Raw genomic sequence first — 12628 nt, 5'->3', positions numbered from 1 at the left:
ATTCCAGACTCTTCTTGGTAACAGGTAGAGCTTACAAAATAAGACAGTCTATTGACCCTCCCCCAGTTACTGGCAAGTTTGAATTTTGGGTCCATTAGAGAACAGAAGGCTATGGCTAGGAAAGTCCATAGGACAGTGGTTCTCAACCTGTGGGTGGAGACTCCTTTGGAGGTCAAACGACCCTTTCACAGGGGTCGCCTAAAACCATTGCAAAACACATAGTATTTCTGATGGTCCTTGGAACCGAGACGCCGCTCCTCTGTCCGTCTCCAGGCGGGTCTGCCCACATGATATACACCCACATAGGAGTACCCGGCGTGAAGACTGTTACCCATGCTACACCATGACTCAAGACAAAATTTCATTTATTTGTCTTTAGAAATAAATAATTTCACAATATATAATTATATATTGTTTTTTTGGTGAATCACTATGCTTTAATGATGTTCAGTTTGTAACAATGAAAATACATCCTGCATCTCAGATACTTACATGACGATTCGTAACAGCAGCAAAATGACAGTGATGAAGTAGCAACGAAAATAATGTTATGGTTGGGGTCACCAGGGTCGCTGCCTGAGGAAGGTTGAGAACCACTGCAGTAGGATGTTGGCCAGGAGACCTTTGGGCTTTGTTTTGCTTTTTTAAACCACAGGACCCAGGGGACACAGCCCTGGTGACTGCTCTTTTTCCCACAGGGCACTCAAACGGAAACCCCAAACCAAGCACACTGTTATTTAATGGATTCTCACTCAGCCTCTTCAAAGGACAGAACAGGGTCTCTGAGGCTATAAATCTGTACAGGAGCAGAGAGCTTCATCTTTCTCCCCAAGGGCAGCTGGAGGTTTCTAGCCTGGGACCTTTGCTGTTAGCAGCCTCGTGCATATCCTACTGTGCCCCTCAGTCAATTGATGGGTAAATCAAAGGAAAGGAGGCCACACCTGCTCTTCTCTGGGGGCTCTTGCAGTTCTGGTTTGTCAGTACCATGTTCACACTCTCCTATCTACCTTTTATCTGGTTGCCTTTCTCCTTATGCATGCAGCGTGGTCAAATGGAAAAACTTCCTTGTTTGGTATTTCTTTTTTTTTCTTCTTTTAATCATTTTACTGGGGGCTCATACATCTCTTATCCATCCATCCATCCATCCATTGTGTCAATCACATTTGTACATTTGTTGCCATCATCATTCTCAAAACATTTGCTTTCTACTTGAACCCTTGGTATCAGCTCCTAGCTTTTCCCATCCTGCCCTGCTCCCCCTTCCCTCATGAACCCTTATTTATTCATCATTATTAGTTTGTCATGTCTTACACTGTCCAACGTCTCCCTTCACCCACTTTTCTGTTGTCTGCCTTCCAAGGAGGAGGTTATGTAGATCCCTGTAATTGGTCCCCCCCCTCCACCCCACCCTCCTGGTGTTTCTTTTGTCGTCTTTTACTCTGTCTTGTTTTCTCATGTTCTACTTCTCATGCCCAAAGAACAGTACCCCAGTTCTCAGGCTAACTGCACAGAATTCCTCTAAGCAGGAGATGAGGTGTTCGGATAATCTAAGACAAGAGCCATTACCAAATCTGGTAACCAAGAGAGTAGTAAGTTTGTGAAACGGCCTTCCCTTTAGGATTTATGTAGTGGTCGAATCTCGACGAGTATGTGACCGTACCTATTTGGGAACATCCCACATCATGGCCAGAAGCGTAGGGCAGGCTCCAGAGACATTTCCAAGTCACCTGCAACACAGCCTGGTGGCTGTTTGCCAGTGGGAGGCAGGTGTGGGTATCGTGGTCAGCTTCCGCCACGAGGCACAGCCTTCCGTGGGAAGAGACTCGTGGCTGTTGATTGTGACCAAACAGGGTCAGGTGTGCACAGCTAATTGGGCAAAGAGGAGTCTGCCTTCATGAAGGGAGGGGAAAGGAACCGTCACCCCAAACCTAAGCGACACTGGGGGGAGGTAGGCAATGCCTGTGTGTGTGACACGGTAGGATCAAGGATGGGCTTGGTTGCTCTCCACTCAGACGGCAGTCTGCTTAACTGCTGGGCCGTGTCTGACGCACTGCAGCTAGGTGAGCGTCGTCAGTGTTCACAGCAAAGCCTGTGGCAAATTGAAACTCTGATGCTTGTGAACACCAAAGGAAAGCTGTCTTAGACAAGGTCGTTTTTTGCCCTTCCTTTAAAAACAAAGCAAACAACCAAAAAACCCAACCCGTTTAAATTGAACCGTCATTCTTTATAACGTTCAACAAGAGTGTTTTCCTTTGGTCAGACCCTTGGTCTGTCGTCGTGAAGTTTGCTGCCAGCCTTGGGGTGGGGGAAGTGGGGCATGAGATGCTCTGGACAGCGTCCAAGCTGTGCTTATAGTCAGGAGACAGTGGAGGGAATTCTTATTTCTCGTGAATGGACCAACTTGTCTGCTTTTCCCATCCTAAAACAATCATGCTATTTCTTTGGAAGCCTGCTTCTCTACTATCAGAAAAGAAAGCTTTTCTAAAATAGGAGAAATCATTGTAAATGGTGCCATTTTGACCACAAGAGAGTTAGCCTACCTTTTATTCTTCTTCTAAAATCGGTATTTTAAATAACAGAACTCTTCAGGGCAGGACTTTATGCAATTTTACAAAACTGCACATACCCACCATGGCAAGAATTTGGATCAGGAAGCCAAACTCAAATCGCAATCCGGGAAGAGGCCTCTGCCCCCACCCACCCAAGGGCAGCTGCCTTCCCATCTTGTAATACCATGGATTTGTTTGCCTCTTTCTGAGAATTTTATAAAGCGGATGCGTGCAGTGTGCATCCTTTTATGCCTGGCTCTTCAGTGCAACATATTTGTCCCCAATGGTCATCTCGTCATCCCTTTGCCACCCTCACAGCGGTGGCTCTTTGAACCCATTTTTGCAGCCACCATGCCAATCTACTTCTGGAGGGTCTTCCTCGTTTTCACCGGCTCTGTACTGGCCATGACGTCCTGCTCCGGGTACTTACTCATTTCTCCTGGGAACATGTCCAAAGTTTGTGAGGTGAAGGCTCGCCTTTGTTCCATCGAAGGAGCATTCTGGCTGTACTTTTTCGAAGTCACAGTCGTTCCGCCTTCTGGCAGTTCCTGGTGTCCGCAGTAGCTTTCTCTCTTACCGTCCATTCTTCTGCCATCTCTCTTACATTGTCCGGCATTCCCATGCTTGTGAAGAGATGGAAAATACCAGGTCTGCGTCAGGTGTCCTTCGTCCTCAAAGTGACCTCTTCCCTGTTCTTAACACTTCAAATTGACCTTCCGCAGCAGGCTGGCCCAAGGGCGCACTTCCTTTGATTCCCTGCCGCACGCCACTGACCTGGATCCAAACGGTCTTTTCTTCTTGCTGACTGAAAGCCAAGAGGTGGGCTGGAAGCACTGCTGAAGCTCAAAGACTGCAGCCTGTAGCGGGAGTTACACCTCAACATGAAGCCGAAACCCTCCAACCGGACCAATGAGCAGCTTCAGAACCAGTGGAGGAAAGATCAAAGAGCATCTTAGCCCCCAGTAAATGCTCAGGAGCCTTGGGTGTCTCTTTCTCTGCGTTAGACTAGCAAAGCAAATCCATGGAAACCCATAGGTGAATAAGAAAGAGGTTTATATACAGGGTAATTGTACATTAAGAAAGCATCCAGACCCAGTCCAATCCAAGCCCATACGATACCAATCTGTAAAGCTCCCTTCAGACTCATGAAACACATGCAAGGACGCCGCATGCAGGACGGTCACAGGACAGTGGATAGAAAGTCTTTGGATCTGGTGCCGTTGTAAGCATCTCAGCACTGGCAGAGGTCTCTACGTGACTTCTCCGGGTTCAGAGGTCTGGGTGCATCAGGGTAGGACCATGTGCCTCCTTCAGCTCAGCTGCAATGTCTTCCAGGGAGTGAATAGAGAGAGAAGTGTCTCCCACCTCCAAGAAGGAAGACAGGATTTCCCAGAATTCTCAGGAGCAGGCCATGCCCACACAGAGGCCTCACTAGCTATGATCTGATTGACAGGCTAGACTCCACTCCTCCATTCTTAATCCTCAGATTGACCAATGATGATGTAACTGCCACAGTTTCTTTATTCTTTTCCAGAAGTATTATTTCCTCCCACTCATGTTTCCATGATTCTCTTAACCAGGTATAATGTGATTTTGCTGTTGTTGTTGCTTTAGTTGAAATATATATATATATATATATATATATATATATATATATATATATATATATAAAATCTTGTCCCTAATTTTCATTGTATAAAGTGGGTCCTTGGATCATTATCCATTTCTGTCAGTGTGGGAAAGAGCACTGAAGTGATATGGGGAACCGTTGCTTCCTTCCCCTCTGATAGCAGCAGTGTCAAGACCTTGAACATTTTCTTTAAGTCTTTTGGGCTTCAGGGTTCTTAGCGATCAATGCAAGGGTGTGAATTAAGTGTACGGTCAGGTCCTAGTCTATCTGTATCTGCAACTGTGAGAAGATGCCCCCAAACCAGATCCCTCATTACATCATGCATGCCAGGAAAGGACCATTTCTGTTTGCTTACCATTCTCACCCTCTGTGCACCTGCATAATGCCTAATCTGTAGAAGACGGCAAATGAAAGAATCCTCTAAGACAAGGCATTCTCTAGGCATTATTATCAGGACACAGATGGCCATCTTCTATAAGTAAGCTTAAACTCAGTGTTTCTAGGTAAAGAAATGGCTTACAGGTTCAAATAGGTGGGTCTTTTTAGCATTTCTTCTCTGGCCGCCTCCAGAGTTCATGGTCCATTTTCAATTCCAGTTCGTCACCATCCCTTATAGTCCTAGGTCTTTATCATCTTGAGTAAATAATCCCACTGTGCAAAAGCAAGCATTCTATTTTTGCAAACACAGTGTATAATTACACAACATCATAGCACCATCTGCAAGGTGCTGTGCCATTTTCTTTATTTCTAAAGGCGGTATCGCATACCTCATTTCACAAATAAGGAAACGGGGCTTAAAGCAAGGAGCATACCTTGACCCCGCGAGGTCAGTCAGAATCGGGCTCCTTCGCGCGTCCTCCAGCCCAGCAATTCTTAGGAGAACTGATCTTTTTCTTTATCCCATGTCAAGTCCCTAGTGGCTTTTCTGTCGGTGTAGCTTTCCATTCACACTTTTGCCTTCGTTCATTCTCTTCTTTCCTTCAAATAATTGAGTCCTAGGCATGGTGGGGGTGGGGCGGGGAGAGTAAACTCAGAGCTAACATGTGCCCAGCTTTGCAGGGCATGCATGGGTCCCTGCCTTCAAGGTTAAGAGCCTAATGGACATACTCATCGTTCACTCAAGTGTTCCCCGACACCTCCTTTGAACAGAGAACACAGATTGCATTTCTCAGACAAGGTTGGAGTGGTAGAAGATACTGCGTCACTTCCTGCTACAATGATACGTTGCACACTTTACAGTGCTGTGTAGGTTTGAGGACATTAAAAATGTCAGAATCTGTTGATCATTTAGGTTCTTTCACAAATGGATGCATTCTATTCCTGAAGCCATTGTTAATTTTTAACTTTTTTTTTTTTTTTGCTTGGTCACTTTGGTTTACCCCTTAGTGTTAGGTTTACTCTCTGGTGTTGGTTTTTACCCCATAGTGTTAGGTGTACTTCCGGTGTTAGTCTTGTCGGGTGACCTGGTAACTTTTATAATAATATTGTGAATGGTTAAGAACGCCTAAAATCCAAAATAAGAAAATGGAACATATTATAATGATTTCCTTCCCATGTCTTAGTGAACTAGCAATGATCATTTATTATCTAGAGGTAAAATAAGAAAAGGAGATTGACCAAGAACATAAAAATATGGTTAAAATTCAGGCATCATCACCTTTCCCTATTATTTTCCATAATTTCTAAGACGGTAGACTGGTGGGAAGAGGGGCAGTGCCAAACAGGGCCATGCCAAGGACCAGCAGGAAATCTCCAGTACACTGGGAAAATGGCTTTCTGGGTCAATTCTTCCACCTCTCCCTTCTCATCCACTAAGAACATTCAGTCAACAGCATAGCTATTTTCTGCATCTGAATGTCTGAAAATATTTGATAACAATGAGTATAGGTTGCCATGATGTCACCATCAAAAAATCACAAGAGAGACGCTAATGACTTCTAAATATAATCTGCCAATTCTGTACTTCTCCATCTATTCAGGAAAAGACATTGGTATTGTGCGAGGAAAGGGTTGTGAAAAACCAACCTTCCCAGTCAGTCACCGGCAGGACCTTGCCGCAGGACTTCCCACTGGTTCGATCCCGTTTGACAGCCTGCTAAGGGTTTGCCTTTTTCCTGCAGATGTATTGAATCGGAATCTAGATTTTAACAAGATCCCCAAGTGGTTCTTATAGGACCTAGTTTAAATATAGGTTCCGATTTAGTTCATCTTGCATGAAAAAATGCAGCTTCTCAGCAGGGCATCCAGCTGGAATGAACCAGTTGGAAGCCCCGCTGTGAAGCAATGTTGCTTTATAAACCTGTCATCTGTAATAAACCATCTAACATGACCACTCCTGAACCCAGAACTCCAGGCAAGAAGATTGTTCATGCTCATTCGCCAGAAAAGAGATGATCATTTAGCTAATTCTGCCTCTGTATAATTAATTATTAAGAATTAACCAAACTTCTGAAAATGCTTTCAGAGTAAACATCAAGTGAACAGAAACGATTAGTGGATTACAAGGGCACTGACCTTGGTATGCTATTGAGTGAGAACTTTGATTTGGAAGAAAGCAGCACTCAATTGAGCCGTTAACCCATTCTCCTCCCTCCTCCTCCAGAGTAACTGCTCCAGGAGCAGTCAGTCATTCTGTCCCGCGGCTGTAGAAGACAGCCCTCATAGTGTAGCATCTTCTGTCCTCCCATGGGGACCGGCCCTCTGAAATGACTGGGCTTCTAGATAAGAAAGAGCAAGCCTGGGTGTGTGTGTGTGTGGGGGGGGTGTTTTAGGTAGGCTGAACCCTGATGAGAGCAGAAGCTGGGCACTCAGCTTTGAACCAAAAGGTCGGTAGTTTGAGCCCACTAATGAGTTGCTCACTGGGAGACAGGTGGTAGTCTGTTTCTATAAAGATTTACAGTATTAGAAGACCATGGGATCCTTCCTCCTATAGGGTACCCATGATTTGGAATCGACTCACTGGCAACCAGTGGTGAAAAGGGAGGGTCAGATGCCCTTCGGTTTGGGGCTCTGGGGAGGGCCTGGGGCAAGAAGGAGAAGCCTCAGGACTGGCTGCTCTTCCTGCACAGTGCAGGTCACTTGACTTGGGTAGTGGTCTGGTCTACTTATTTATTTATTTATTTGACAGGTCCCCAAATTGAACATTTTTAGCTCAGATCCGACGCCTGGAATTACATGAAGGAGGATTTTACAGAGCCACATATTTAGTTGGTAAATGTGCCTCTGAATAAGACGGATCTTGATGAGCAGCTCTAAGCCAGTGACGCTACTGATCAACATGCTTTTTATTACATTGTTCTATTTTGGAAACCGAATTCTTCAGGTTTGCAATCCCCGGTATTCCATCTCACTCCCATCTTTCAAAAGAACCATCACCAGCAGCATTTTTGAGGACGTTAGAGACATTGTTAAGGGAAACGGACCTCGGGCCAAGGAAAGACTTGACTGATTCAAAGCCTAGCCAAAGATCGCTGGCTTTAAAGTCCCTTTTGTTGGCTTTAGATGGACGGGCCCTTGTCTTGACTGACACACGGCGCAGAAGGAAGGTATGCCACCCCATTCACCCTATTTCTGCCTCGCCCTCTTCTGATTTCAGTGGTGCTTCATGCCCCGCCCCCAACCAAGATCAAACGGGAGCTGCACAGCCCCTCCTCCGAGCTGTCTTCCTGCAGCCACGAGCAGGCCCTCGGTGCTAACTACGCAGAAAAGTGCCTCTACAACTATTGGTAAGTGGAGTCCGCCGGCCCCGGAAGCCTCTGGACGGTAGCCGTCGTGCCAACCGTCTTGGTATCCACCCAGCAGACCCAAATCAAAGCTCCTTGTCCTCGGGTCGATGGCCACAGGCCCCTTGTAGGACAGACCAGCACTGCCCTGTGCGTTGCCAGGACATAGCTCTCTAAGGGAATAGAGTGGCTTATCGCCCTCCCTCTGAGCGACTGGCGGTGGCTTCAAACTGCTGACCTTGTGACAGGTCATCAGCCCAATGCCTGATGACTATGTCACCAGAGCCCCTCCTCCAGCAGACACTGGGTGGTTAAACATTTCTGTCTTTCTATCGGGACAACTTAAGGCCTCCGGGTATAGCTCCAGCCACTTGGAGTGGGGTGCCGCCTGGAGCCCCAGACCTGGGAAAGCTTGGCGGCTCCATTCTTATACCATCCTGAGTCCTCTGAGGCCAGGGCCTCAACTCCTCCTGGAGACTTGATCTGTAGCTCCCAGGGAGGGGGGTGTCTACTTCCTGGTGCCTGTCATATGTTAATGTGAACTTTAAGCACCAAAGAGGTAATCTGCAAATCAGAATATATGAAAAAGCCCTGATGCGCGTGCCCTTTACTTAAGACTCTCCAGGCCCCGGGAAGGCAGCTTTAATTTCAAACCGGTCCTTTGCTCGGGAAGATAAACACAAGGTGTCCCTGAAAGGGAGAGGAGAGGAGAGTTGTTCGTTCACGTGATGTGACAGCAGAAGGTGTATCCTTCACAGATGCTGACTAATGCCTGGGGAGGGGAGGCAGCAGCCTGGGAGAGGGGACCAGAGTCCATCCGCCTCCGGAATGCAGCTTCTCCCCTCACCCTTCCACCCCTGCGCAGTGCACACACACACACACACACACACACACACACACAGAGAATTCTTTTAGAAAGGGGGGGGGGGGGAACCGGAAGCAGAGGCTAAAATTATCTTAGAGGGAAAAAAAATCACTAGAAGTGTTAAACAAGTCCCCGTGCCATGACGCAGTGGGTTTGTCACTTTTCCGAGGTACAAATATTCCCTAGCGACATAACCATGTTAACGCTGTCATTTCCTGGCAACAATGGTTGGCTGGACCTGGTAACCATGCTAATGCCTTGATTGCTGCTTAATGGCTTCTTCTCTTTTTCTGTTTACAGTGCCTATGATCGGAAGCCTCCCTCTGGGTTCAAGCCATTAACCCCCCCCACCACGCCCCTGTCACCCACTCACCAGAATTCCCTGCTTCCCCCACCTCAGGCAACTCTGCCCACCTCAACACATGCCCCTGCCACCACCGTCCCAGTTCAAGGTGTGGGACCTGCCCCCGCGCCTCATTCGCTTCAAGAGACCGGACCACAGCAGCAGACCTTTGCTGTCCCCCGACCGCTACACCAGTCCATGCAGATGCCAAAGATGTTGGCTGAAAACCAGTACCCTTCAGAACCGAGGTGGGTGCTGATGGGGACTTCTCGAATTGCCTCCTTCTCTCCTTGGAAGGGGTAAGGAGGGCGGTCATTTTTGTTTGGTTATTGTTCAGTGCTGCTGAATCAGCTTTGACTCACAGTGATCCTTTGAACAACAGAACCAAACACCACCATTGTTATGTTTGAGCCCCTTGTTGCAGCCGCCCTGTCAAACCACCTTACTGAGGATCTGCCGCCTTCGGGCTGCCCCCTCTGTTTTACCAAGCACGATGCCGCCTCCAGGAATTGGTCCCTCCTAATAACGTATCCAAAGCGTGTGAGGCAAAGGTTCATGGCCATCCTTGCTTCGAAGGAGCATTCTGGCTGCGCTTCTTCCAAGACAGGTTTTTCCTTCTGGCAGACCGCTGTACTTTGAATCTTCTCTGCGAACGTTGTACTTCCAATGTATCAATTCCTGGCTGATCTTCCCAATTCACTGTTATGTGTTCACATGCATGAGTCCATTGAACACACCAAGGCTTGAGTCAGGCCCACTTGAAGTCTGCCAAGTGGCATCTCTGCCTTTGACACCTTAACAATAATATTTACCAGGCCCATTGCCTTTAAATTAATCCCACCTCATAGCAGTCCTATAGGACCAGGTAGAACTGACTTCATGGGGATTCCAAGGTGGCAAGCCTTACTGAAGCACACCGCCACTCCTTTCTCAGTGGCATGGCCGGTAGATTCAGACTGCCCACCTTTTGGGTCAGCAGTCCATTGCTTATCTCATCTACCACAGACTATAAAGTTCTCATCCCATTGAGGCTTCTTGTGCGGTGAGACTAATAATATGAATAATGTGGCCTCTTTATATACCACCCTGTTGCTGAGGTACTGTGAGTGGTTTATGGACATTACAGCATGCTTGTGAAGCAGGTAAGGGAGAGGTAATTAGTACTATCCTCCTACCATTAGCACTTAAAGATCAACTTGCCCAGGAGACAGAATCTCCCTGAGCTTTGGCAGGGGCAGGCTTCCTAGCCCTTCCTGGAAACTGACTGCCTACCAGAATTGGACCTTGGATTTTGCTGCTCGTAATTACTTTATTACCATTTTACTTTTATATTAGGGGAGATTGCCAAGTTAAAGCAAGTGTTATTACTCATCTGATCTTAACACATTTTAACAGGAGAAGATTAGCTAAGGACCCTGCGTGTAATTATCTATTTTTGAGATAGAAATCTCTTGGTTATATTCCAGAGAGTTGTAGACATCCCTAATGTGGATGTCCCGGCCTTACCCAGTCACTCATTCACCCAAGTTGTGAAGTATTAGCCCTTCTCTGCAAACTTAAACTTGACCTCCTACATCCCAGCTTTCCAGGTCTTCTTCCAAGTTTTCTTTTGGATGCTTGTGGTCTTCCTTTATATGAGTTGTTCTGGAGCCTGGTTTTGTTTTGCTTTTAAATCTCTGGGATGAGTCAAGACCGTTGGCAGTCAGCTGTGATGTTCTGTCAGTGATGTTACCAAGGGGCTGTACGCTGCAAGAGGATGACTTGTATTTGCTTGCTTGCTCTGCGGCGCAGGGTGGGTGTAAGGAAGTGGGAGGATGTATGAATGTACCTTTCCGGGCTGGCTTCAACTTGAGTGCCCACCAGTATTTACTTGGAGATCCCTTTATTTCTAGATGAAATACAAAAAAGAGTGAGCACCTTTCCCTGGTTCTGCACCCCCCCCTTCTTTGCTGAGAAAAATAAAAGTCACCGTAGAGATCTATCATTTGTCCAGTTATTTCACAACAAAGACCATGAATACCATTGCTACCTGAGGCCCAAGGTGGGGAGTCTGATTAGGGGCTGGCTCACTCGTTGGGTTCTCTCCTGATGTGGAAATGTGTTTGGGGTTTGTTGTTGTTTTTTGTTTTGTTTTTTTGAGTGGGGGGGTTGGGTACAAAGTTTGTTTTGTTTTCAGTTGGCAACTAATTCAAGTGATAAACAACAATACTCCGCAGACTAAACAAAAAAATCTCTGTGGGTGAACTCATTCATTACGCCTCCCAGTTGTTTTGTTTTGAACTCTGTTTTAGGTGCCATTTTAATTTCAGCGGTGTTTTTTTTTTTGTTTTGTTTTGTTTTAATTTTTCAAACCGTTAATTAGAGAAAATGTGAGGGGTATATATCCAGTATTTGAAATACTTAGCAAACTTGGTGTTTCATAGATCATTTCACATTCCAACCCTTCTGCTAGCATTGCCTCCACAATCCTTGTTTCTGATCCAGGGGGCTTGTGGAAACATATTATGTTGACAGTTGAGTGAGTCGGGAGAAGGATACCCTGATTCTGCTGCAGTTACTTACCCTCCTGTAGCCTTGGCAGACAGAATTGCCTTGGTATACGTAAGTGAAGTGGTTTTGTCTCCAGGCTTCCAGCCTCCCTGTGAGAGAATACAGTTTGGATTTCTGAACATTCATGAGGAAATAGAACCAAAAACAATGGACTTGTCCTCACAGACTTTTTGAAGTTCCCTTGTCTGAATGTTCCGCTCTTAGGTGTCCAAAGATGGAGAAGCCAGAACCAGAAAGTAGATTTGGGGGGCGGGAGTTTACCTCTCCCTAAAAGTTACCTTTACACTCTGTACTTAGGAATGATGGGTCTCAAAGAGATGACCTTCTGGATACTGAAGCAATACTTGAGAGACTTGGGGTGGAGGGGGACTTAATCTGTAGGCTCCTGAGTTGATCACATCATGTGTTTGAGTGTTCTGGTCTCAAACTTAAGAGAGTATGAGGGAGCCTCACAGGGACTTAGGAAAACAGATGTCCACATTCGATCCCAGAAATTTAGATGATAGGCCTGGGGCAAAGCCTGGATATATTTTCTTCATGTTGAGAAGTCACAGCCAGTTATTTCTTCAACCCCTGCCCTAGCCCAGCCCGCTTCAAAAGCAGCTGCCTCACAAAACTATAGTTTGCAGGTTAAAAGTAGTCTCATTTGGGGCTTTTAATAATTGTTGACCAAAGCAGAGTAGAAAATCTCATCTCACAGATGAGAAAATCATGTCTCAAAGCAACTAAGGGACTGCCTCAAAGTTGTGTGACCAATACAGAAGTCCTACATTCGAAGACCAGCATCTGAGCGCAGAAAGAAACCATTTGTTGTTTGCGATTTGGTGTGTGTGTGGGGGGAGATTTATAATGTCTGCTACAAGCTAAATAAATGACTTTGAGAAATCCGTCTCAACTTTATCACAGACCACAAGTTTTCCCACTATTCAACTATAGAATGAGCCATGGTGGTAGTGGTCGTGCTGGTGG

At 46.2% G+C, this 12628-nt stretch overlaps 1 protein-coding gene across 1 annotated transcript in view; it reads left to right on the top strand.

Moving 5' to 3' along the window:
- The window catches only part of ETV5 (ETS variant transcription factor 5), a 65578-nt gene that overhangs the window by 20095 nt on the left and 32855 nt on the right, over window positions 1-12628 (top strand). The window contains exons 6-7 of the mRNA XM_075556177.1: window positions 7775-7904; window positions 9067-9357. Of these exons, the coding sequence (XP_075412292.1) occupies window positions 7775-7904; window positions 9067-9357 (421 nt within the window). The remainder of the gene's footprint in view (window positions 1-7774; window positions 7905-9066; window positions 9358-12628) is intronic.

The sequence above is a fragment of the Tenrec ecaudatus genome, chromosome 8 (assembly GCF_050624435.1).
Source record: "Tenrec ecaudatus isolate mTenEca1 chromosome 8, mTenEca1.hap1, whole genome shotgun sequence".
Lineage (NCBI taxonomy): Eukaryota > Metazoa > Chordata > Mammalia > Afrosoricida > Tenrecidae > Tenrec > Tenrec ecaudatus.
Note: the sequence above shows the minus strand (reverse complement) of the source record. Positions and strands in the feature narration are given on the sequence as shown.